The following is a 27,500-nucleotide window of genomic DNA, read 5'->3' as shown; positions in this document are numbered from 1 at the left end:
AAGGCTTGGAACGGCTCATGGTCCGAAGCATACCACATCATCTATAAAACATGGTGGAGGCAGTGTGATGGCATGGGCATGCATGGCTTCCAATGGCACTGGGTCACTAGTGTTTATTAATGATGTGACAGAAGACAGAAGCAGCCGGATGAATTCTGAAGTGTTTAGGGATATACTGTCTGCTCAGATTCAGCCAAATTCAGCAAAGTTGATTGGACGGCGCTTCACAGTACAGATGGACAATGACCCAAAACATACTGCGAAAGCAACCCAGGACTTTTTTAAGGCAAAGAAGTGGAATATTCTGCAATGGCTGAGTCAATCACCTGATCTCAACCTGATCGAGCATGCATTTCATTTGCTGAAGACAAACAAACACCAAACAACAATTGAAGACATGAACAAACAACAATTGAAGACAGCTGCAGTAAAGGCCTGGCAAAGCATCACAAAGGAGGAAACCCAGCATTTGGTGATGTCCATGGGTTCCAGACTTCAGGCAGTCATTGCCTGCAAAGGATTCTCGACAAAGTATTAAGAAATGAACATTTTATGATTATTAATCATACTACTGCTGGAACTAGTTTAGTCAGAGAGGACATTGAACTGTTTATTTTCCCAGCACCATCATCAGCATTACATTACAGTAGCTTCTGTGTGGTTGTAACTTAGCAACATGCAGGCAGAGAGAAAATGAAAGAGCAGCAGAAGGACCATAATTCAATAACAATGACAACAGGCCAACATAATGTATTTTTATTATGTCTGTCATGTCTACACTGTCTGTTGTCTGTCATTGAGTAATCTCGTTCCCAGACAGTTCTGCCCAATATGCTTAGAAGGTCTGGTGGACCAATGCGTCAAACTTGGCCTTCATTTACCCAATACAAAGATCAGGAAAAACGCCAGATGGATAGACTTGGCTTTACCTTGTGTCAATCATCTCCCTCAGCACTCCTTGAAATCAAACAATGACAAATCTTTACTCAGTAAATTCCCTCCCACCAAGGCCAGGTTTGAGTCATTGTTATTCCAGGCTTATATGTGCTGTGCGCAATACCCTGGGGACGAGGCTGGTCTGTGAGTGTTAGGACCAAGTCGCTCTGAATAATAAGAGTGACTTTTATTGTTTTCGTCAAAACATTGAATTCAAATTCAAATGTAAAACTGTTACCGATCTGACATTATCCTTGATTGCATGTCAATGTAAACAGTTAGGTAATACTTTGCATGTGACCTTGTCATGTGCACATCATGCTATAAATCTCTGTGTTCTAGCCTGAAAATTGTCATATCAGACTTTCCAAGTCTGAATATTGTCAACGTACACACTCCACAAATGTGGTTATCGGTTTAAATGAAAAAAACAAAACATATCAACTGCAAAGTCCACCAGAGGACAGTACTGGAGTAGTACATTTTACTCATATGGAATATCAAACATGGTGACTCTTTCTTGTTTACACGTCATTTCAGATGGGCCATAACCATAACTATAGAATCATTTTGCTAATCCTAATTGTGGATTAGATTACATTTCTTCTGATTCATTAAGAATGTTTTATGATTTGGACACTCCCTAAAGAGTGGTTCAAATAAAAATAATAAAATAATAAAATAAATTAAAAATAAAACCAATTCCTTCTTCTAGCATTGTGGCCCCTGGTCCGAGCATTGATTACTTTATCTTATGATGGCTGATGGATAGATGATTCACTTACTTAAGCAAATATATTTGTTGTAAGTCGCTTTGGATAAAGGCGTCTGCTAAATGCCATAAATGTAAATGTAAGTGGTTAGATGTATGGGATATACTGTATTCATCCCCTTGTTGCTTAGTGTATCCTGTAAATGAACCTGTACGGCCACTAAATGAACCGACAGTGCACATTCTCAGTGTACACAACAAAACGCTCAACTGCGCCTTTCTAGAATTTTCTCAGCTACCTACTTAAAACATATCATTTGTCTCATTTGCATACCCATAACATGACTGATTACTTCAAAGCTCATGTTACAATACTTTCCTTCTGTCTAGTTTGCCTCACTATTTACAAACCCCACTCAAGACAATTTACATTCGTTTTTTCAATTAAATATTAAGTATTCAAAAGATAAGAGACATAAATGGGTGAGGGGTGTTAGGGGCACGGTTGCACACAGATTTTGAGGTTTATATCACTTAGGATATAGACCTATACAAGAGTTGGGTAAGGGAAGGAGCAGAGTGTTTCAATTGGAACAGGAGAGATGACACATTTAAACCTCTTGGGGCTTCACATCGCTCGTTCGATATAGCCGTCCAGGTCGGTCCCGCTGAGACGGTGCTTGGTGCCGTTATAGAACCCCCGTCTGGAGCTGCTGCTCTTCACCTTGGCACAGATCTGGCTGTGTGTCTCTAGACGGTTGGGGGCAAAGCGCCTGTCGCACAACTCACACAGCAGCAGGGTGGAGTTAGCAGCATAGCCTGCCTGCTGGATACCTCCTCTTGGTTTGACCTCATCCTCTCCATCCTTCTTTCTCTCTTTTTTCCCTGGTCAAAGTGTTCTTGACTTCCTTCTTGTTGTTCAAGAATCTTGTGGTTGTTTGCTATGACTTGTTCTCCTTCTTCTCCTCTATATCCCTCTGTTTCTCCCATAGACATGGCTGATCCAGGTAGTTCTTGATCTTCACTTTTAGCTGCTCCTTTGTTTTCATCTCCTCCAAAACCCTACTCCTACTCATCAGACTCTGTTCCAGGCCAATTGTCTTCAGCTTGTTATTTAGATTCTTCTCTACCAATTAAACTTCTAAGAAGAATATGTCCCACTCATCCATTTCACTGGGGGTCTCACTCTCAGGATAAATTATGGGCTGGAGGTCTGTGTTGAACTGAACACTCTTCTTTGCCAGTTTCCCTCGGTACCCTGAGGCAGGGCAAGGCTTGACCTCTGGTTGGACAGGCATAGGTGCTGTGTTCCTGGCTATTACTCATAGGCTCCATGTATCAACCACGCCAGCAATGTTCTTTGGTGTTCTTTGGCCACTCTGGCTCTGGGGGATGATAGTGGGGCCTTGGCAACCATGTTGATCCACAGCCTGCCTTCAATGGCCTGGACAGTCATTAGAATCCCACTGTTACAGTAATTACATTTAATTTCAATGAAAATGTATGAAATTCAGTATTTTGCATTATGATTTATGACTTTGGTATACAGTATATAAGCCATATGAAAACGTAGATTGTAAAATGTATTTAAAAAGAAAACACAACATGTTGAATGAAACATTTCGGATAATAAATTATTTTTGGATGATACTTGGGACCTATTCATTCAACTGCCAAGGGTCCGTTAAGGTGGGATGTTGGATCGTGCATGCAGTTTCCTTTAACTGGGTTAACGCCCTACTTCGATGTGTAGTAATGACTTTCCGGACAGAAAAAAAACTGTTTGAGAGTTTACTCTATTTGGAGTTGTACCGGATCGCCGACGCGCAGAGGGAGAGGGCAGAAGGGAGGGGTGCATTTAAAGTTCTAGCGCAAACGAACGGTCTTGTCAAACGCAGTCCTCTTGACAGGGTACCCGCGCCAAGATGGGTACTCTCATAACGCAAAGGATTACATTTTTGATATTTTATTTATTTTTAATTGGAGTAACCGCCGTCTGGGGTAAGTCTGTTGTTTTGGGTGAAGTTGTTTTTGTTGGATCAGGGTGTTTTATCTGTCCTTACAAAATTATTCTATAGCCCAGTACATTTTTGAGTGTTTTTGAATGTAGCTCCCACATCTAGGCCTACTTGCATTTTTAGATGTGGTATCATGGATGTGTTTTTGGTTAAATGTGATACGTCTACTACGACTATAGAAATATGGTATTTTTAAATGATTCAGTTGTTTGAGCTGACCATTTGCAGTGATGGTACAGATGTTGATGGGGCATCAATCAACTCAGTTTTGCGCGCAACGGACTTAAATGTGTGAGGAGACGTTCTTGTACTGTATGACACTGGTAACTGATCAGTATTGTGTATAAAAGGGTATTTAGTTATATGTATATTGACAACAAGAAGTAGCCTATTGTCGAAACATAAATTATTTTGTGTGCTATGGAAATAATGATGCCCAAACAGACGGTTGAGATCTGCAAGAGAGACTATTAATAACCAACTTTGGTTTTGAACTGGCTGAACAAGTGTCTCACTACAAACATTTTCAATGGTTCTTTGCCTGAACCACTTCAGCCCTCCCACGACCAGCCTTAGTCTCCCTGTTTCCCCTTATGACTCCTGACCACCTGATGCCCCTGGGGAATTACAGACGTAGCACGTGTGCCAGACTTGACTTCAACATACAGTATATTGATCATTTCAGTAGTTACAAGGTGTGAAAAGTCTGTCTGTCTCTGTCTCTCTCTCTGTCGCTGTCTCTGTCTCTCTCTCTCTCTCTCTGTGTGTGTGTGTGTGTGTGTGTGTGTGTGTGTGTGTGTGTGTGTGTGTGTGTGTGTGTGTGTGTGTGTGTGTGCGTGCGTGCGTGCGTGCGTACATGTTTGTGTGTGTGCGCGCGCGCGCGCGTGTGTGTCAATAACCATACCAACGTTTGATTTGATCAAGTCTTTGCTGTTTCCCAGTATTTGGTCAGTATTTATAAATGGGGCGTGTACGGCAATATCTATGTACATACAACTAATTGTGTTAGTAATGAATGGTGCCGAGGACTGCTTCCTTCCTTGATATGACTGATTTGATTTGAAAAGCACAGACACACACACACACACACACACGAACACACACACACACACACACACACACACACACACACACACACACACACACACACACACACACACACACACACACACACAGACTATTCTAAAGGGTTATTTTTCATGTCACATTTCATAATGTGCACGAACTCTGCACCTAGGTGATAACCTACCAACCCCTGCACCCCCCCCCCCCACAATTGCAATTACAAACTGCTCTTACTCCATACCACTGCTCTTCTGTACATATCTGTCTATACTGTTCATAATGCACATATCCTATATTTTTCTTTAATACTACTGTTAATACACTGCACATATCTGTACATACTGTACATACCTGTTTATACTGTTCATACGGCATTCCATATTTATTCTGCTATTTACTATAATGTTACAGTTAATACGTATACCTAGACTGCATTGCCTATACAGCTCATATGCTGCTTACACTGTTCATACTGCATCCTATTTATTCTGCTATCATGCTACTGCTAATTCATATACTGCTACACTGCACTACTTATACTTATACTGCACTACCTGTATATACTGTTCACACTGCACTTTTCTGCTTTTTTGCACTTCTGGTTAGACGCTAACTGCATTTCGTTGTCTCTGTACTTGTACTCTGCACAATGACAATAAAGTTGAATCTAATCTAATCTAATCTAATAATGATTAACATGTAATTGTGCAGTTCTTATGAATTATGACTGACAAATAGTTACAGTATCATTTGTGAGATGTTTTATTACCTTTTCAAACTTTATACATCCAGGAAATCCCATTGAGGTCGAGAGACCCCTTTTGTGCAGTATGGTGAGTGAGATTGTGAGTGAGACTGTATTGAGAATGACTCCACTGTTGTTCCAGGTTCTAACATCTGCACGTCTAGAGGGGCCAGCACATGTAAGCAGTGTCTGGCGGTGCATCCCAGCTGTGCATGGTGCTTCCAAGAGGTATGCCTCTGTCTTTAAACTCTCATTTGCAAATGGAATTCTCTGTGTCTGGTCTTTCCTAAACTGTGTATTACATACTTTTCCTTAAAGCCCAAGTTCCTGTCCCATCAGTATAAACGTGTATAGGAGATATTAAGCACCCATGAAACTTAAGGGAAATAGAAAATGGGTCAGCACAGCAGAGCAAAGAGCTGGCCATGCAGTACTGTAAGTACAGTACATACAGTACTGTGCATGTTGTAGATGATCTGCCGATGTATCACAGGAACTGATTGGGAATTTGACAAGTTAGAACAATGTATGAGTATGAGGCAATTCATGGGATATGTGCAATCATCCAATGTATGGCACAATTTGCTCAGTACATAAGTACACACATTGTTGTATTTTGTAATTGATGGCAATAGGTGTGGACTGCCTGGTACTTAGAGTATTACTCCCCCCGACTCTGTTAGGACATGTTTGAGTTGTTTCCATGGAGTATGGGTGAGGACTCTCTCTCACCCCCACATCTTTGTGGCTTCTGGATTCAATCAAGATAGCGTCCCTCCTCCATACTTCCTTGAGCAATGTTCCTGATAGTCCTCGTTTAGGTTAGGTTGTGTTTATTTCATACGAGTGTTAGGGTTAGGGTTAGGGTTTTAACTTTGTGTTAACTGTGTTAACCTTTCTGCTGAAGTTAAGGAATGGAGGGGAAGCGATTTATTGCACTGCAATAAATGGTACAGTACATGAACCCACACTGTGTGGCCAAGCTGTCTGCCATCTGAACGTGTACAGAATTAATACCGTTTCTTTTCCTGGATTGTACCATCAGGATTTTGGTCAGGGGTTGGCCAGCTCGTCCCGCTGTGACCTGAAGCGTAGCCTGGTGGCAGCAGGATGTGCCGCCACAGCCCTGGAGTTCCCCACCAGTAAACTGCAGGTGAAGGAGGACCGGCCTCTCAGTGAGAAGGCAGCAGGAGCCTCGGTGGACGCCACACAGATCCAGCCACAGAAAGTCCACATCACCCTCAGACCAGGTGGGATTATCACACTGAGATGATTACACTGAGACCAGGTAGGAATGTTACACTGAGATGATTACACTGAGACCAGGTAGGAATGTTATAATGAGATTATTACACTAAAACCAGTTACGGTAGGAGTGTGACAATGATATTGTTACACTAAAACCAGGTAAAATTGTTACAATGATTTTATTATACTGAGACCAAGTGGGATTATCACACTATCAAACCAGGTGAGGCAATTACCACTGCACAGTTTTTGACCAGGTAAAATGATTAAACTGAGACCAGGTGGGACATCATACCACCTTTAGACCTTCAGGTGAGATTACACTGAGATCGAGTGGGATTATCACTCAAAGAAGATTGTATTATCGCACTGAAACTGGAAGAGTCCAGGTGGGGTTATTACACAACACAGCTGAGACAATGTGACACAATAGATCATCATTAGACATGATGAGACTTAACATGTGACCTTAAAATCATTCGGGACTACACCTCGTTTACCTGAAGACTCCCATGTTATTTATTCACACCACTCAAAATGTATAGCCCGCCCCCACTAACCATGAAGCACCCCTGAAACCCTTGTCTTCCCTGTGTCTCCCCTATCAGATGACTCCAAGCGTTTTACAGTGAAGGTGCGTCAGGTGGAGGACTACCCTGTGGACCTGTACTACCTGATGGACCTCTCCTTCTCCATGAACGACGACCTGTTCCGCCTGCGCACCCTGGGCAAGGGCCTGGCCGAGGCCATGGGCCGCACCACCAGCAACCTGCGCATGGGGTTCGGAGCCTTCGTGGACAAGCCCCTCTCGCCCTACATGTACATCTCGCCCAAGGAGGCCCTGCAGAACCCCTGCTACGGGTAAGGGTGTATACTGTTCATCTGAGGCGCTAAACCGAGGTTCTTCTGCCTCTTCTGTTGTCACTCAAAACGCCATGTCCCTTATCGCCCTTATTCATCCTCCACTTTCCTTCACCTGCAACTCTTCTACACCTACAGTTTATCCGCTTTTCTTCACCTCCAATTATCCGTCAACATACCGGGTGAATAAGGATGAATGGCCGATTAAGGAATTCAATAGGGCGGTTGTATTGAACCAGATTAAACCATTCCCAACACTCCCACTTCCAACTCCTATTCTCAGTGGTTACAGACATACCTGCTTACAGACATCAACAATAACAGAATTGCTGTCATTGGTATTTCCTGATTTCTGCTTATGGCTTGAGCCACACCAACATTGAGAAGAGTCAGTGAGAGCAGCCTTGGCAGTTTTGAATTTTGCTGTTATTGCGGATGTCTGTAATCAGACCGTTGTATGTCATGTTGCTGAGTCAACCTTTGAACCCCTTGTTGTGTAAAGGTAGCCGTTGTTGAGTCACTGTGCTTGTTAAGTGCTCAGGGGAGCGTGCCCAGTGCTTATTCAGAAACTAGGAGTCAGACAAAGGTAATCTTTAGTTCTCAGTAGGGGTTTAAGGAGTGGCTCATTGCTGACTTCGGCACTGTTGAGTTTGTTTTGCAGTGTTTTGTGGTCATTTTCTCTCTTTCATGCACATACGCATGCACGTACACACACTCACACACACACACACACACACACACACACACACACACACACACACACAAACACACACACACACACACACACCTACATACATACACACACACACACACATACACACACACACACACACACACACACATTCTGCCTGAGGCAGTAAGATTACCAATAATATTACAGTAGGTGACTCACAAGATTTGTGGCAAGACATTGACTTGATTGTAGGCAAAACATTGACTCACTAATTAATTGTCAGGATCAACAATACGTGCCTGCCTCAGTTTGGCTACAAGCATGTGCTGTCTCTGACGGAGGAGGTGGGCCGCTTCACTGAGGAGGTGAAGAAACAGATTGTGTCCAGGAACAGGGACGCCCCAGAGGGAGGCTTCGACGCCATCATCCAGGCCGCCGTCTGCAACGTAGGGGCACCCAGGAATGTACACACACTTAGGGCCTGTTTAGATCACACATACAGTACCAGTCAAAAGTTTGGACACGTCTTCTCATTCAATGGTTTTTCTTTATTTTTATTATTTTCTACATTGTAGATTAATATCGAAGACATCAAACTATGAAGGAACACATATGGAATTATGTAGTCAACAAAAAAGTGTTAAACAAACCAGAATATGTTTTATATTTTAGATTCTTCAAAGTAGCCACCTTTTGCTTTGATGACAGCTTTGCACACTCTTGGCAAGGTGTGTCCAAACTTTTGACTGGTACTGTACATACTCATATTACAAACACGTATACCAGTTCAAAGTTGTATGTATTGCTATTTTGGGGAATTAAACACAGACACATACACAAGTAGACACATACTATGTACATACTGCTACTCGTATACTGTACATATATATTCACATACTAGTATATTTTACATATACAGACACACATGCACTGCACATGTATAAGATATTCCATATCGGTACAAAGAAATACACATATGTACACATCATACTCATCATCCTTCCCTTTTCCTGGTTGGTCAACTTCAGGAGAAGATCGGCTGGCGTCCGGGCGCCTCTCACCTTCTGATCTTCACCACCGACGCCAAGACGCACGTGGCACTGGACGGGCGCCTGGCGGGCATTGTACAGCCCAACGATGGGCAGTGCCACCTCGACGCAGAGAATATGTACAGCATGTCCACCATCATGGTGTGTGTGTGTGTGTGTGTGTGTGTGTGTGTGTGTGTGTGTGTGTGTGTGTGTGCGTGTACAGTATATGAGTGTGTCTGCGTGCGTGCGTGCGTGCGTGCCTCTCTGTTTGCCTGGTTCTGTGTGTTTGTCTCTCACTCTCACCATGGTAACTCCTCTCCTCCAGGATTACCCATCTCTAGCCCTGATCACAGAGAAGATGTCTGAGAACAATATCAACCTCATCTTTGCTGTCACAAGTCCCGTGGTGTCCCTCTATCAGGTCAAAACCACCTACAACCTCGTAAAACATAGATATAGAACCAATAGAATGGCCATTCAACATGACCTGGTATGTCCTGGTTAGTATATTGAGTAGATTGACTCCCATCTGATCCCCTCCCTCTCTGTCTATTCCAGAACTACAGTGAGCTGATTCCTGGCACCACCGTAGGAACCCTGTCCAATGACTCAGGCAACGTCATCCAACTCATTTTGAAGGCCTATGCGGTGAGTGGGCAACAAACACACACACACACACTCCAGACGAACCTTTTGTGGTGGAGTGGGTCATTGCTAGGTACACTAGACTTGACAGTTAGTGTTTAGGGACATGACCTGTCAGCTTATGTGTGAGGTATCTAGCTGACTGTAGTCACACACTCCTACTGTATGAGTCACACACACATTCATGAGTTGTGCTGATACAAGTGTTAATCAAAGAGTGTGTGTGTGTGTGTGTGTGTGTGTGTGTGTGTGTGTGTCTGTGTCTGTGTCTGTGTCTGTGTCTGTGTCTGTGTCTGTGTCTGTGCGTGTGCGTGTGTGTGTGTGAGCATTTTGCTACCCATTGGTGTGTGTCTGTTCTGTAACTGGTCAGTGTGTCTATTTTTTTCGGCACAGAAAATCCGCTCTAAGGTGGAGCTGGAGCTCCAGGGGGTCCCAGAGGAGCTGTCTCTGTCCTTCAACGCCACCTGCCTCAACGGAGAGGTCATCCCTGGCCTCCGCTCCTGCTCTGGCCTCAAGATAGGAGACACGGTCAGTCCTCTCTCAAATCTCTCCATCCTTCCCCTTCTCTCTCCCTCCTCCCTCCTTCATCTTCTGCTCCTCATTCAAGATTACAGTAGGAGACACTATCAATGGATACTACACTCAGAAAAAAAGATTCTACCTATAACCAAAAAGGTTTCTTCAGTTGTCCATTTTTTTCCCTAAGAGTGTACTGTATCTCTCTTCTCCTTATTTTATATATTTGTCAGACTGGACCTCCCTGTTATGTCTGCACACTGGGTGAGCAGTGATGCATCAGAGTTCAAATAGCAGTGTTACATTGTGCTGCGATTGTTGTGTGATGCCTGAATGATGACGTGTTGTACTGCTCTGTTCTGTGAGGAGCTAGAAAAAGTAAATGCACATTGAGTTGATGCTACGACTGTGTCCCGTGGTGATTATGACAAACACAACACTCCCTTCTTCTGTCCTTTTTCTTATCTGTCCACTCTTCCCCTTCTATCTCTCCCTTTCCTTCTGTTAGCTTGGAACAAGTGGCAGTGGTTCTTTTCTTATTATTCTCTTTCCTCTCTTTCCGTCGTCCTTCCTTCTCTCCTTTCCTACAAGAGGTAACACTGTCTGCTGAAAGAAAGGGGAGAGGAGAGGGAATACACTGGTAACACTGAAGTAACAAGGGGTAACACTATTTTGTGGTTCAAAACATGTGTTTCTCTCTGCCTCCTCCCACTGTTCTTTCCTTATATGGTAGTCTCCCCAGATCCTCTCGTTTTAATGCCCACTTATGGACATTTACAGATTTTGGATACAACTCAAACTCAAACAATCACTTTTGACTAAACACATATGGAGGTTTCTGCTGCATTAGTACATACTGCTGTATCCTCATCATTCTAGAATGATGAGAAACTTGAGTTTGAGTTAGCTGGGGTTGATTAAACTCCTCTTGTGCAATGAGTGTAATGTTCTGTGCAGGGTGGATGGGTTAGGGTGTGGGTGTGGGTGTGGGTGTGGGTGTGTGTGTGTGTGTGTGTGTGTGTGTGTGTGTGTGTGTGTGTGCGTGTGTGCGTGTGTGTGTGTGTGTGTGTGTGTGCGTGTGTGTGTGTGTGTGTGTCGTTTCCTGTACACAACCATATTGCCCCATGACTCATGTCACTGTCTACTGTCTAAAGTTGGCCAGTCACACACTCACTCACCCACTCACCCAGACACCCAGACACACATACAACCACCATCTCTGTGGGATGTAACACACAGAAGTTTGAAAGTTGAACATTGTAAACTAAGGAGGCAGCCTTTTTTAAATGTAATTATTTCCTTTGAACTGCGTCTTGGACAAATGTGTTTGTAATATCTAACAGGAACCACAGACTCAAACATACCCTGTCCCTCCCCTTTCTGACCTCTAACCTTTACCTCCTCGACCCTGACCTCCACCCAGGTCTCCTTCAGCGTGGAAGCCCGTGCCCGCGGCTGCCCTAAAGAGAAACGCAAAACCTTTGTCATCAAACCCTTGGGCTTCAAGGACTCCCTGTCTGTCACCGTCACCTTTGAGTGCGACTGCAAGTGCCAGGCCCGCGCCGACCCTGACAGCCTTATCTGTAACAACGGCAACGGCACCTACGAGTGTGGCATCTGTCTGTGCCAGCCCGGTCGTCTGGGCCCCCGGTGCGAGTGTGCGGAGGGGGACTACAGTCCCACGGAGCAGGATGGGTGTAGCGCCCCCAGTGGTGGGGGCTCAGGGGGGCCAGAGGCGGCCGTCTGTAGCGGTCGGGGGGATTGCGTGTGTGGCCAGTGCGTGTGCCACAGCAGTGACTTCGGGAAGGTGTGGGGCAAGCTGTGCGAGTGTGACGACTTCAACTGCCTGCGCTACAAGGGAGAGCTGTGCTCAGGTAAGACGGGGGACATCGCGGCAGCCATTTTGGCCTGGTCACTGACATGACTAGAGGAGCCAAAGGGTACCGTGATCATGCATGTTGGCTGTTTGCGAGAGGCAAGAGGCACTTTACAGACCTACTTTACAGACCCTGTCAAAGTTGGTATCCAGGTTTTTGAGGTAAACAAGAACACTGTCGTTCATCGTAGAAAGACTATGTCCCAAGGTGAAATATTGTGCACACAAAGAGCCCAAGAAGTGACTTAGCAGTACAGGACTTTCTTCAAACATGTATTTTTCTTGGACTTTCCTCTCTAGCAATAGCACTCCCTGACTCCACCTTAGTGACATACCAACGACCTCATATGGGAAGAATTACCCACAATAACAGCCAGCGGTCTCTCTCGCTGCTCGACCATGGGCAAGGGCTCCATTCACAACAAACATGCTGCGTGTGTGTGTGTGTGTGTGTGTGTGTGTGTGTGTGTGTGTGTGTGTGTGTGTGTGCGTGTGCGTGTGTGTATGCTTTGAGCAGGGCTTGTGTGGGCTAAGCCATGCGTTGGACTTGTGTGTTTGTGTTTGAGCTGAAGTGCTGACAGAGCAAGCACTTGCCAAGCTTAGATGTCAGAGAGCAAGACGGGAGTAGTAGGAGTTGGTTTGACGTAGGTCGTCAGGGGTGATTTTGATATTTGGGAGGTTCTTTCTCATTCTATGACCATCCCTGGAACTTCTCTATCATGCTTGAGGTAATCAAATGGTACAGTAGCTATGACAGAAAGGGTGTCATACTGTATGAAGCAAGTTAAAAGCAACAATCCATTGCGACACCTTGTGTTAAAGGTTTGGCACAAATCTGTTCAACTATGGTTTGTTGACTTAACATTCACAGTAGTGCAGTACAGTAGCCAAGTACTCAAATATACTCACAATCTCCAAAACATCCCAAAGCTCCTTTAGGGTCCAACGTTTTTTTCCTTACCATGTGACCTGACCAGGAAAAAATGTGGGGCCCTAGTTGAACTCTAAGTTGTTTCTAAGGGCCTCAAGTTTTTCTTAGTTACGTCACATGGTGATGAAAAAGTCTGAGCCCTGCACAAACATGCACATATCTTTGTATAAACATCAGCAATCTTATCATGGTGCCCTGAACACCTGGGGAGGCTGGTGGAGGCAGAAATCAGAGCACGGGCTCATTGTAATCTATGGAATGGAATGAGGAATGGTGTCAAACATGTGGTATCAAACTCTCCGATTTCTGCCTCTACCAGCCTCCCCTGCTGTACAATTACCCTCCCTAACAGCATTCTCACAACCTTACTGGCTGTATTCCCAATAGCCCTGTTATTATCATGAAAATACCTCTCTGCTGTGTCATTGGCTGATGGTGTCATCGAGCTAAAAATAAACCTAATATGGTAAAAAAAAAAAAAAAAAAGGGGGAATGTGCTGGAAATGCATTATGTGTGTGTATGCGTGCATGCGTGCATGCGTGCGTGCGTGCGTGCTTGCTTGTGTGCGTGCTTGCGTGCGTGCGCCTGGGTGTGTGTGGCTTGTACATCTGGGCGTGTGTGTGTGTGTGTGTGTGTTTGTGTGTGTTTGTTTATGTGATAATGCATTGTTCCGAGTGGGAATAGCAGTTATACCACAGGGTCCGAAAGGAGAGATCAGAGCTGGGATAATGACGGGAGGGAGTGCCTGCTGGGGATTGTGGTACTCAACATTTGTTTGTGAAGTTATTTTCTAACAAGGCGGCCGGCCCCAAATGTTCTTCTGTCTCATTGTTTATCTGCGGCCTGGTTTGTGGCGATACCCTACAACACCGGATGTGTCCTTCTGCACTGTCACTATCTTACTGGCACTGTTAAACAATACACACATATGTTCATGTTTACACACAGAGGCGCAATAAGCAAGCAAATACAGACCCATACGGTAATATACAGTACACAGTAAATGTACATACATACACATACACATACACATATACACACACATACACACACATACACACACACACACACACACACACACACACACACACTCAAACACACACACACACACACACACACACACACACACACACACACACACAGACTAAAAAAACACCCAGACACAGGGGTGACACATCATAACTCATTTATAGCAAACAATGGAATAAGTTCCAGCACTCCAAATATTACAGAAACTACTTCTCAGTATTGGTGTTCAAATTCCGGGAATTCCACACCAACACCAATGCCATTTTTAGAATTCAAAACGACTTAGAGGAGATTAACGTTTTTTTTTTGATAGAGCAGAAGAATGCTTTTGTGGCTTACTGCAGTGCACATGGGACTGACTATGAACATGTATGTGTGGAATGTTCTTGGGAAATCTCCTTATGTCATATATGATTTATGACATATGCTATAGAGCCATGGAGCATGCAAACGTTTGTGGATGAAACATTTACATTTACATTTATGGCATTTAGCAGATGCCTTTATCCAAAGCGACTTAGAACAAATACATTTGTTTAAGTAAGTGAATCATCTATCCATCACTCATCGTAAGATAAAGTAATCAATGCCAGACCAGGGGCCATAGGCAGTCACAAAGCTAGAAGAAGGATTTTTTTTTTTAACAGGAGAGAAACTTGTACCGGGGGGTAGTGGGGATGAAGAGGTCTTTAGGTGGGACTGTTAAGATGTAGCCTGAAGAGATGGGTCTTCAATCTACGGCGGAAGATTCATAACTATAGCTTCTACCCCTCACCCTCTCCAGGCACTGGTACCTGTGACTGTGGGTTCTGCCAGTGTGCCTCTGACTGGGGGGGAGAGAACTGTAACTGCTCCAGGCGTACAGACACCTGCATGTCTGGCCTGGGTCTGCTGTGTAGTGGCCGGGGCCAGTGTGTGTGTGGGACCTGCGAGTGCACCCAGCCTGGTGCCTACGGCACCACCTGCGACAAGTGCCCCACCTGCCCGGACGCCTGCACCATGAAGAAGTGAGGAAGGCAATACACACTCACACACACATGCGCACACACACATGCACACACACACACACACACACACACACACACACACACACACACACACACACACACACACACACACACACACACACATCATTCATGTGTGCGTGTGTGTGTGTGTGTGTGTGTGTGTGTGTGTGTGTGTGTGTGTGTGTGTGCGCGCATCGATCTCATAGGGACTGTGTGGAGTGTAAGCACTTCAAGAGAGGGAAGCTGTTCGATGACAGCACCTGTACCCGCATCTGCAGGGACGAGATCCAGCTCGTGGATGACCTAGGTAAGAAACACCGGCCAATGCCCAAAAAACACCCTTTTAGAAAAGGTGCAGATCGCATGCGAGCTAATTCTGTTGAGTCAGTTGTCATGAACTGACATCCGCTTTTGAATGGAGTGAATATCATTTGTTTTTATTTTTTAACAAAAGACTACATGAATATGTTCTGTATTAAAGAGTATTCCTCCACTATCTATGTACTCCCTAGTGTTCCATGATAAGAATGCGGTTAACTGCACCTATAAGGATGAAGACGACTGTGTTGAGCGCTTTCAGTATTACGAGGACGCCAGTGGCAAGTCCATCTTGTTCGTGGTCAAAGAGCCTGGTAAGACATACACACACTCACACACACACTCACACACACACACACACACACTCACACACACACACACACACACACGCACACGCACACACATTCTGTCTGAGGCAGTAAGATTACCAATAATATTACAGTAGGTGACTCACAAGATTTGTGGCAAGACATTGACTTGATTGTAGGCAAAACATTGACTCACTGATTAACACACAAATAAGTACATTGACACTATTTCTACTGAACATCTGACAAGCCACACTGTATTTTTTGTGGCAGTGAATCTGTATGGACTGTACAGAGGCTTGAGACGCCTTAAAGCTGTTGACGATTACAATTGCACCTTTAGATACACAACATGACACACCACCGCCAATAGGTCAAGGCTAACTTTCTTTTCTCAGTCAGATCAGTGCTGTCTTTTGATCTTGTGCACCAATCACTGTACAGCATTTCCGTACCCCTTCATCTGCTTGTTAAGCGGCCATGTTGAAAGAGTGCATGCGGTGAGAAGGCCGTTAAGAGGCACAGCCCGCAGAGAAAGTCTGTCCCCGGGTCTGCTTTTAATGGACCCACGTGTGTAATTTAGGCGCGACTAGGTAGCAAGGAAGTACACCAAACATCTCTTAAGCACAAAGCGCCCCACCTTGTTAAAACGCACTCATAAACAGCATCCCGGCTCCCGAGGAACTCGCTGACGTTACACAATCCTCCTGAGAGGAAAGAGGGATAGTGAGAGAACAAGGGAGGGATGGTGGGAGAGAGAGAGAGAGAGAGGAAGAGAGGGAGGAAGGGAGAGACAGAGAGGGAGGGGGAGAAAATGGAAAGAGAAACGGCCTCTTCTCTCAAACACTGTTTTGGCCTCGTCTCGAGTTTTGCTGATTTGTAGTCGCTGCCAGAACCTGGAATTCCTGAAGTCAAACTCACATAATCAGAGGAAGAATAAACAAAGACAGAAATGTTCTCTTCCTTTCATGTACTGTGTATACAACCACAATCAACACACTGTCATGGTATTAAACATATACGCCCACTAATTACCTGTCTTGAATGTACACTTACTGTATATATATTATCAATTCCAATTAATTAAGGTATTTTGTTAAGGGCTAAATCACCAATTTATAGCATACTGGATTGAAGTGGGATTTAATATACCCAGTATTTGTTATGTTATCCTGACTAACATTGAACAGGTCAGGTGATAAGGATTTACTGTATCGCTTAGGTAGCCAAGAAGATGAAAGGTAAAAGGGGTCAGTGGTGGCAACAGGAAATTGAGTAAGAGTGAGAGAGGTATAGAATGAGAGGAATGATGCAGAGAGGGAGTAAAAGAGTAGAGCTAAGATAGTTGCTTTGATGTTAGCTGTCTGCTGCCTCTGTATGTTGCTCAACATTCTTCATAGACACACCCACATGCGTGTGTGTGTGTGTGTGTGTGTGTGTGTGTATGCATGTTTTTTGTTGTTGTTGAAAAAAGTAAAGACTGTTTAGTGGCTTTGTGGCAAAATAAAGCATCATGGTTTGGCGAATGGGGATAATGGCTGTTTCTTCTTTAGTTTGTTTGTTGAGAATTTCCTTTTGAATGACAAAAAACAAAACTAAACATAAGTCTTCTCCCTTCCTTCCTCCTCCTCCCTTTGTCAGACTGCCCTAAGGGCCCAGACATCCTTGTGGTGCTGCTGTCGGTAGCAGGGGCCATCTTGTTCCTGGGCCTAGCCGCCCTGCTCATCTGGAAGCTGCTGGTCACCATCCATGACCGCCGCGAGTTCGCCAAGTTCGAGGAGGAGCGCGCCCGCGCCAAGTGGGACACGGTGAGGGCACACGCATGAATTGAAGTTTGCCAAATATTTAACGTATTAACAAATGAATTTACACTTCAAGGCAGCATTAGATCCTGTCCCTCTACAAGCATTAATCCCATTCCCAGACACTTCTGCCCAATGGTCAGAAGGTCTGTAGTGTCTGCAGTGGCTGTGGTTCCCAGACTACAAACTTCATCTGGGAATGATTACATAAAGCACGAGGCAATACTGTATATTACAATAGGAAAAAGGAAATAAACTACTTCTTACTAATGGTTTTCATTTGAGTTGTTAAACTGCTATTGTTTTCAAAACTGGTTGGCAGTGGAGGTGGGTGGTAGTTCCCCCCCCCCCCCCTCCCGCTCACTCTCTTATGCTCTCATGATGCTTTTTATTATTTTTGTGGCGTGCTGTTCTTCCCAAACAGAACAAAAGGCGGCCTCTCTCTCCGGGGGTGGGTTGGGTCTGAAATTAGCCAACGTTAATTAGCCTTTAATGGCAATAGGCAGCAGAATCTAGGCAGCAGAATCTGTAGCAACACACACACACACACACACACACACACGTTTCCTCACCGGTCTGCCCTTCCCACATCTGGGGCCCCTAATCCTGCCCAAGGTCTGCCAAAACTCCCATAATCCCATTTATTTAAAGGTTCTAAATTCTTCATAACCGTAAACTGGAGTGCCACTGACTATTCCCTTTTTTTTGTCATAGGGGCATAACCCTCTGTACAAAGGAGCCACCTCCACCTTCACAAACATCACGTACAGAGGGAACAAGGATTGATGCTGCCAATCAACCATGAGCCAAAGAAGCTGAGGGTTGCTTTGAAGGATCACTTCATCCATTGGACTGTTTCGGTTCTTTCTGGAATGTTACCATTTCATGTGCAGGGCTCTACTGTCACAAGAAGAAGATATAATATTTGTTTGTGGTTGTAAATATGTATAAACTATTCCAAAGACATTCTATGAGGCATTCCAACTTAAACTACCATCAAATTCTATCATTATGCCATGCCATTGATATTTCCTTTCAGGAAAAACATCACTAAGCTCGACGTTCACTCTGAAAGTAGAGTATTGAGATAAATGTACTGCAATGGACTTGACTCGAGGATGGCACATCATTTTCTTTAGTTACTGAAGACGAGAGATATTGATACTCACATATGACTTCACTTCCTCATCAGTTGTGATTTCCTGTTTGTAGGCTTCTGGCATGATAAGACATTGTGACCATCAGTGCAGCAGCCAGGATGTGCCAAAGACCTTGTGGTTTAACGAAGTGTCACTTCACTTAAGAAAAAACGGCTGCGTTGCTCCAGTGTTCAACTGCAACTGATAAGCTGATTAGTTTCCTGTGGCTGCAAAAGTTGACTATTAATAACATATTGCTCAGATATGCAAAGACATCATGCTTAAAGTATTTCATTGTTTGTATTGGTTAGGGAAATGTAGTGTGGTATCATGTTTCATAACCCTTGTGAGTCTTTTCTAAAGTGAAACCACCAGTGCCTTGCGACATTCTCATGTTCAGGTATATCATTCAGACACTCCACAGCTACAGTACCATACCTCTATCATTTGGTACATTTACATCTCTTATAGTGAGTGACAAAATATAAGTCAGTGCCTTGTAACGAAAATAGGATGTGTTACCAAGATATTTGATCACTGTGTACATTTTGCACTTGTTTTCTTTTATAGACAGCCCTTGCTGATTATTGGTCAGTTAAGCTGTCAATCATTTGTTAATGACCAAACTTTAACAAGACCTCTGGTCCCCAGGGTGTCACAAATGACAGGGTTCATTGACTCTGGCCTCAAGATATCCGTCACCGGAAATGTAAGGAAATATAGAACATGCTGTTGTTACTTGCAGCATTTCCATGGAAGGATGTGTGATTGTTATGTTGTTCTTATCTATTACATCATTCCATAAAAAAAAACTTCACAGGGTTTGTGTTGTAAAGAAAAACATTTTGTTATTTTCAATTGTTGTTCATATCCACTTCTGCAAGGGAATTTCTAATTAAATGACTTAAATGGACACTTGATACAGGATGCGTGTGCTGTGTATTTCTTCTTCTATCTGTTTTTCTTTCTTACCATGAGAGCCTCCTTATTTAATAGGCTTAGCATTGTAGCATTGCATGTTGTGACTACTAACATGTAGGTTACTCAAGAAAACATATAAATAAAACATCATTTATTGTATTCAGAGAGAGAAATGGTTTGACCTCTTGAAACTGCTTAACCCATTTGAACTTAATTGGTCCATGTTAGACTTGTTCACAGGTATAATAAGGTGCTGTAGCACAGGGACCAAAGCAAGTGGGGTCTTCTTTAGCATATGGTGTGTAGAACAATGCCTCCCTCTTCTGGGCTGTGTGCACAACGTACTGCAGGCAATATGTTATACACTGCTGACCACCATCCCAACCTCTGAATGCATAAAGATATTCTGTAAACCTGCTTGACCATGTGCTTTACTTTAATTTATCACCCTGAACACAACATGACTGGTGCGCCCAGGAATGAGATCTAGTATGTCAATAATTCCTCAAATGTACAATGTGTCATGATCCCAATAATAAGATATCAATTAACATGATCATTGTATCTGGACGCACGGCGAGGACACATCAGCCAACAGTCTAGTTTACTTCATTGATTCAAAAGGATTCAACTGATTCGAAAGGGCCAATAGCTAGGTAATTCTGCTTGGAGGTTGAGCATGCATGCATGACTGTTTGTCTGTGGTCTGCTGTCTGTGCACTGATAGGTCCCTCCTGTGGTGATTATACCAAGTTGTATTTATCTCAAATGTTTATACATAATGTAAACGGCCTGATTCGAATCAAATCGATCTGGATTCGTCGTTGATGTTAGGGTCATTTCCGCAACAGACTGGCGAGGAAAAGAACCACAAAACCTGTCCCTGGAGCTCGCTGCTGGATTGAACCAGAGACCGTTTAATCTCTGATTGAACCCATCTCTGATCTTTCATCGACCCACACACACACAGCAGCTTGTTAGATATCTTTGAAGCTAGCATTACTAGGTAGTTATTCCAAAAGAAACTAACAAAAAAAAGTTGGCGTTTTTACAAACAAAGACACATGAAGGATTTATGAGACGTTTGTTTGTCCAAGACAGGGGACATACAAAACAACATTTGGGCTATCTCCAGAGAAGAAACACAAACAACCCCGGGGTTGCCTGTCCAGGGGCTGCAAGACGGGCTTGGAAACCCCGAGGATCACGGCCTCGCAGGCGTCAGTCAACACGGGTGCCTTGCATGGACTTGGACATTGAAAGGGTTGTCGTCTAGCTAGCTGGCTAGCTATGTCTGTTTCTGTTATTGAATGCAACATAAATGGACCATGGTGATTTGAACGGTTCTATTTGAAGTGTTGGAGCTTTTGAGAGACAAAGGGACAGCAACGATTGCCATCACCTGAGCCTTAGGGACCGAAAAGACCCCCCCAAGAGGACCGTGAAGCGACATCGTTGCAGGTAAACAAAGTTGTTTTGACCAGCTAGGTAGCAAGTAGCTATTAGCTGCTGGAATAGCTAACGTTAGCCAACTATTCTGGCTGTCCACCAAAGTAGTTAGCGTAGGGTAGCTAGCTAATGCTATTATAGCTAGCTAGCCATAACTAACTTAAGTGTGGCTTGCTAGCTGTCTTAACTAGTTTGGCACCTCAGTACGTTAGCTCTTCAGATAATTAGCTGGAATGTAAGTTATTGTTTAAGAATGTTATGCCTGATGAAATGTGTACTAGCAAGTTCATGTTAGATAGCCACAGCTGTTAGCTAGTTAGGTAACCAACTAGTTTGGGTTATCTAACTAAATAGCTAACGTTAGCTAGCGAGCTAGCTTGGTTAACTGGGGTTGCTATTCATGTTGCTTAATTGTACCTAATTTTGGCTTTCATTGAACCTGAAATCACAGGTGTATTAACTTTCTAACCAGAAAGGTTGCTAGTAGTTGAAGAGATGTCTAGTGGGTACCGAGCTAGCTGACATTTACCACTAACTATCATAGACAGCCTGAATGCCAACAATCTAGTTTTTGGTTTACCCCCTAACTAGTCAGGTAGCCATCAAATCATTTGGATCATTGTGTTGTAAAGTGAAGGGTCTGGTTGTGACAACAATCTTTTTATCATTAGAAAATGTTAGGGCAGTACTAACTATAGCCAAGTAATTTTTTTTGCTGTTCCCAAAGTCCAGTTAAAAACCCATTGTTGAGGTGGGACCCATCCCTTTAATCCTGTGATGAACGTCTAGTGGGGCTTCCTGGCCAAGTTTTTTTTTCTCTCCGCCAAATCAGATATGTGATTCCTGGCCTTGGTGTTAGCCACTTGGTGGGGTAGAGAGCCACAGTAGATGGTCAGATTCCTGGTCAGGAATGTAGACCCACTCATAACAATAAGATGTTGTCAACAACATCCCACTATCTACCATGTTTTGTTGGATAGATTACATTTCTGAGTTGGATAGGTTACATCTCCAAATGGAACCTTTCCCTTTGTTAAATGAAATTGGATCCCTTCTTCGTTGAGTAGGCCTATTTAAAACGAAACTTGCACTGTAGGACTGGGTACTTGTTCAAAAGGTAACGTGTTCTACCAGTCAGTGGTGGCCAGTGCAATGTTGTATGCGGTGGTAGGCTGTGGGGGCAGCAAGGAAGGTGACACTAAGAGGCTGAACAAGCTTATTAGGAAAACTGGTTCTGTCCTCTGTGTCACCCTGGACACTGTGGAGGAGTTGGCCAATAGGAGGATGAGGACCAAACCCCTGGCCACCATAGACAATCCCTCCCATCCCCTACATGACACTGTGGCAGAGCAGAGAAGCTCCTTTAGCAACAGATTATTCCAACCACGTTGCACTAAGGAGCGCTATAGGAGATATTTTTTGCCTGCTGCAATAAGGCTGTACAACTCCTCCTCCAGCTGGCTCGATCGGGGTGATCAGAGTCAGGCTGGGGGATGTTAAATCATACTGGACTGTTCTTACAGTATATAGTGTTTCAGATGTCTATTTTATTTTAGTATTCTATGGTCACTTTATTTTGTTGTTGGTGATGTGAGCTGCTGTAATGCCTTGATTTCGGGGATCAATAAAGTGTCTGTCTATCTTGACTGTTTCTGCATTCAACATTGCGCTACATAATTTCCTCAAAAAAGCAACACAATGACAAAGTGGCAAAAGCAAGCTTAACCTCTGCATTGCTATTGTCCCTGGTGATGGTTACTGACGTTCTCTCTCTCTCTCTCTCCCTCTCTAGACATGATGGAAGAGCTGCACAGCCTGGACCCAAGGCGGCAGGAACTGCTCGAGGCACGCTTTACAGGTGTTGGAGTGGCCAAGGTCTGCACCCATTCTTCTCCTCTACATAGGATATGACCTCTATGGCAATGCACATAGGATCTTCCAGGTGCAAACTCTGTTTAGGCTTAGCCTAGGTGCAGCACAGCAGTTCACTCGTCTGAAATAACAAAGGCCTAATATCTTTTTACCTTCCTCGAAATATCAGCATGCTCTGCTTTAGTACACACATTTGTGACATGCCCAAACTATTGCGTGACGAGGATCCAGTCACCGCTGCTCCATGCCGGACCTGAAGTGTCCTGCCCTGTGTTCAACATCTAGCTCTTTCATAACCTTGTAGTGAAGGCCCTGTAGGATATACAAGACCGACCTATCCCTCTTATCTCTTTCAGAATCAGAATTATTTTATTTGGCCGAGTATATTGCAGAGTGTATATTTGCACATACAGTACATGTGAATGCTGTTTGTTTGACCATGCTGATTTCCATGTGCTTTGGCCATGGTGTGCTCTCTGCTCCATGTCTGTACGTCTCCGGCCTGTGTGGAAAGGAAACACCAAAACAGGGCCAGGACTTCAATATATATCCAAAAACCTATATCCAAAGAGGTGCAGTCCCTTGAGATCAAGCTTACTAAACCAGAAAAGCTCTTCCCTGACTAAAGCCTTTTCTCCACTGGCCAATGCGGCCATGTTTGAGCTGTGCTGGTGGCCTGGCTGGCTAACGGCGAGCATCTGCATTGTTGGATAAACCTGTCGGACCCTGGCGGAGCCAGCTGTATTTGACAAACCGGGCGAACCCTGGATGAGGCAGCCCATCGGTGGTGTATAAAGGGTTAACACTTGTCGAGCCCATATAGAACTATTGTATTGCTCTCCATTTGTAAATTATTGTACTGTATGTCACACTTGTATTGCTGTTTTGTTGTCTACTTGGAAAGTAGACAACAAAAACTAAAACTGAACATGAATGCACAGATGCGCATCTGTTGTTTTAAAAAAAAAAATATGACAGTAGTTGACAACTCACAAATGTAATGGAGGAGACCCAAGTTAAACCATACCAAACTGTGGTGTGGCTAGTCTGAGCTACTCTACAGCACTGCTGAAAGTGGACAATGGAGATGTAGCCTAAGATGGGGGCTGAGAGCGAGAGCAGTACGGGGCTGATGCCCATAGTGTAGACTGTAGGCTGCCTGCCAGGCTGCAGGCCTGTTGTTGAGTGTTGTATTAGAAAATGGTGGCCCTCGGAGATGGTGCCCCATGTGACTGGCCCTGGTGTGTTTTGAGACGGAGGGCTGGTGTTGTGTTGATTAGCAGCAGCCTCTATGTTGGAGGGAGAGAGTGTGAAGAAGTGAAGGGAGTGTGTTTCTCAGGCAGGGCTGTGTGACCTTGGGCAGCAGGCCGGTTTGCAGTGCTTGTTTATCAGCCATCATCAGTCTCAGCAGCACTCCATGGGACGGTGCAGAACACCCAACTTAGTACAGAATCCATAGCAGGAGCTTCAGACCTTACCCCAGAAAACGGTTTACTGTTATCTATTCATTTGTCGAGAGACATAAGTTAAACGATGATTACAGACAGCCTTCTGTGGAGCTTGAGTGACAAAGTTCCCATGGATTCAGTATTATCGGTCCCATTGACTCCACTGCACTCACTAAGAGTGGAATGGAATTTACACCAAGGACAGAGATACTCTCATACCATCTGTGACCAAGGGTGAATTGGGCTAGAGTTGCTTTACAACTCTAAATGGATTATGAAATCACCTTGCACATACCAAAAGATGGATTTACTCACAAAATATGGTGACGCATAGTAACAGAATGGCCCTTTCTCAATTGTTAGAAACATGATTCCTCACATCTTCTCCTCTGTCCTCCACTCGCTTCCTACTCAAAACACATTGGAGGAGAATATCTATGGGAAGGATTCAAGTTTCTAACAATGGAGAAAGGGCCATTGATTGTTGCCTTCCACTTAGTGTCCCGGACCCATCCTCCATTGGGGTTAGGCTTGTTGGTTCTAAAAATTGCTCCACAATGCTTTAGACTTATTATTATTTAGACATATCTTCTTAATTTATTCAATGTCGCCTACTATTTCTCTCCAGGGTTCAGGTCACAATGAGTCGTCCAACCAGAGTCTGTGCAGTGTTGGCTCCCTGAGTGACAAGGAGTTGGAGGTCAGTATGCACAGGCGATGGCTCCTGGTAATCGTCAAATGATACGTCTTGGCCAGTGTCACAGACCCAGATTAAGCCCACTCCTGGACTAATATTTTGCGTTGATATCAAAGCGCGCTCCTCCAACGCTGTGTCTGTTTGGTCCAATAGACACCAGAGAAGAAGCCCAACGACCAGAGAACCAGGAAGAGGAAAGGAGAGCCTTACGACAGCGGCCAGGGTAAGCCCTCCTCACGCTTCACAGTCTCACGCCATCCTCTTCTTTCCACTGAAATGGCCGAATGTATTCCTGAATCTCATGGGAACTGTGTTATTGACTTTCTTCTCTCTTTAGGGAAAGGAGGAGCGAGAGGACACAAAATTAGCGATTACTTTGAGGTGAGTGTGTTGTGTTCACACTGCTTTGTTGCTTGTACAGTGCTGCTTGAAAGTTTGTGAACCCTACAGGGATGGTCATTATTTTTGTATAAAATATTAAAATGAACTTATACAATCTTTATCTAAACCCCAATTCGTGAAGAAAATATATTTTCATGGGTTATTTAACAAAAACTCATTTGATGTGTGCAAAAATATGTGAACTTCTTCAGTCAATAGCTTGTGGCACCTACATTGGCAGCGATAACTTGGAGTAAATGTCTCGTATAGCCACTAATCAGTCTCTGACATCTGTTTTGAGGGATTTTTGCCCACTCCTCCTTACAGAACTCAGCCAATTGAGTGAGGTTTGAGGGGTGTCTGGCATGAACTTCCCGCTTCAGGTCCTGCCATAGCATCTCGATTGGATTTAGGTCAGAACTTTGACTTGGCCAATCCAAAACACAAATCTTTCTCTTGAGCCATTCTTTGGTAGATTTGCTTGAATGCTTTGGGTCGTTTTGCTTTGGGTCTTGCTAGAAGACCCATTTTCAGCCCAGCGTTAGCTCCTTGACTGATGGCTTGACGTTCTGTTCAAGAATCTCCTGGTGTACCTCAGAATTCATGGTTCCCTTAATGATGTGGAGTCGTCCAGGTCCAGAGGAGGAAGAGCAGCCCCAGATCTTGACATTCCCACCACCATGCTTGACTGTTGGGATAAGGTTCTTTTGGTGGTAGGCAGTGTTGGGTTTTCACCAAACATAGTTGTTTTGATTGTGACCAAAAAGGTCCAGAGAACAGACTTCCAGAAACCTTCAGGCTTGTCCAGCTGGCCTCTGGCAAGTTAAGACGGGCAGTTTGGTTCTTTTTTTTTTTTTTTTTTACAGCAGAGGCTTCTTCCGAGCAACCCTCCCATGAATGTCTTTTCGATTCAGTGTTCTTCTTATTGTTGAAGCACGCACAGTTACCTGAGATGCAGCAAGGGAGGTCTGCAAATCTCTAGATGTTATGTTTGGGTTGGCTTTTACCAGATTTTTCTTGTGGCTCTTGGATATTTTGGAAGGGTGTTCACTTCTAGGCTGAGTTGCTGCCATGTTAAATGCTCTCCATTTGTAAATTATTTGCCTCACAGTGGACTGATGGAGCTCAAATCTTGTTGAGATGATTTTATAGCCTTCCCCAGACTGATGTGCTCTCACTACCCTCTTCCTGATGTCCTCTGAGATCTCCTTTCCTCTTGGCATGGTGTGTTTTGCATTCACCTGTATGGGTAACACCAAACTGACCAGGTTGTTTATCTCTCTTTTATCAGAGTCCCGCCCAAACTCTTTCCTAAAGATCTCTCCTTTGATTGGTTCATTTGGTACCCAATTATTTACCCACCTGATTCTACTTGCCGAGTTGATTTAACCAATGCAACTTGGGGTTCACTTATTTTTGCACCTGCACTAATTTCTTTATAATTTAGTTTTTCTACTACACGCATGATTTCCTCTAAACCAATATATGGAATTGGTAAATATAAACCTGTTATGTCAGATAAAAAAAGACTGGTTCTGATTAATACAATTAATTAATATTATTAATAAAATAAAAAAAGCTATAACTTCACAAGGGGTTCACATACTTTCAAGCAGCACTGTATGTGGGTTGCTAGATACCTCGTCTGCATGTAATGCAGCGTCCTAAAAGAACATATTGACGTCCCTCATTGCCTGTGCTTGTGTTGTAAGCATGCTGCTGCTCTACGACCTCTCTTATTCTGACCTGTCCTCTTTTTTTATCCCTCTTTTTCTCTCGCTTGTTCTGTCTCGTTCACTCTCTCTTTCTTTCTTTTTTTTTACTCTTCTTTTCTTTCTCTTCTTACATCCGATTCACCCTCTCTCTGGCTC

General features: G+C 43.9%; 2 protein-coding genes across 2 annotated transcripts in view; both read left to right on the top strand.

Annotated features, from left to right (window-relative positions):
• Nucleotides 1–3,573: 3,573 nt before the first annotated feature.
• LOC310817564 (integrin beta-3-like) lies at nt 3,574–19,786 on the top strand (the record flags this gene model as incomplete). Its single annotated transcript, XM_083688200.1, has 15 exons — nt 3,574–3,649; nt 5,619–5,704; nt 6,522–6,726; nt 7,333–7,585; nt 8,542–8,704; nt 9,287–9,448; nt 9,615–9,710; nt 9,848–9,937; nt 10,328–10,462; nt 11,874–12,324; nt 15,072–15,294; nt 15,501–15,601; nt 15,807–15,926; nt 17,562–17,728; nt 18,437–19,786. The coding sequence occupies 15 exons, from the start codon at nt 3,574–3,576 to the stop codon at nt 18,506–18,508; spliced, it is 2,400 nt and encodes a 799-aa protein (XP_083544326.1). The 3' UTR covers nt 18,509–19,786.
• A 769-nt stretch (nt 19,787–20,555) lies between these two features.
• Nucleotides 20,556–27,500, top strand: part of LOC310817563 (serine/threonine-protein kinase tousled-like 2) — a 13,277-nt gene continuing 6,332 nt past the window's right edge. Inside the window, exons 1-5 of the mRNA XM_083688199.1 lie at nt 20,556–21,243; nt 23,024–23,106; nt 25,180–25,251; nt 25,402–25,471; nt 25,586–25,629. Coding sequence (XP_083544325.1) covers nt 23,026–23,106; nt 25,180–25,251; nt 25,402–25,471; nt 25,586–25,629 — 267 coding nt within the window. The 5' untranslated portion in view covers nt 20,556–21,243; nt 23,024–23,025. The remainder of the gene's footprint in view (nt 21,244–23,023; nt 23,107–25,179; nt 25,252–25,401; nt 25,472–25,585; nt 25,630–27,500) is intronic.

The sequence above is a fragment of the Argentina silus genome, assembly GCF_951799395.1.
Source record: "Argentina silus genome assembly, chromosome: 16".
Lineage (NCBI taxonomy): Eukaryota > Metazoa > Chordata > Actinopteri > Argentiniformes > Argentinidae > Argentina > Argentina silus.
This window is presented reverse-complemented; position numbering and strand designations above follow the sequence as displayed.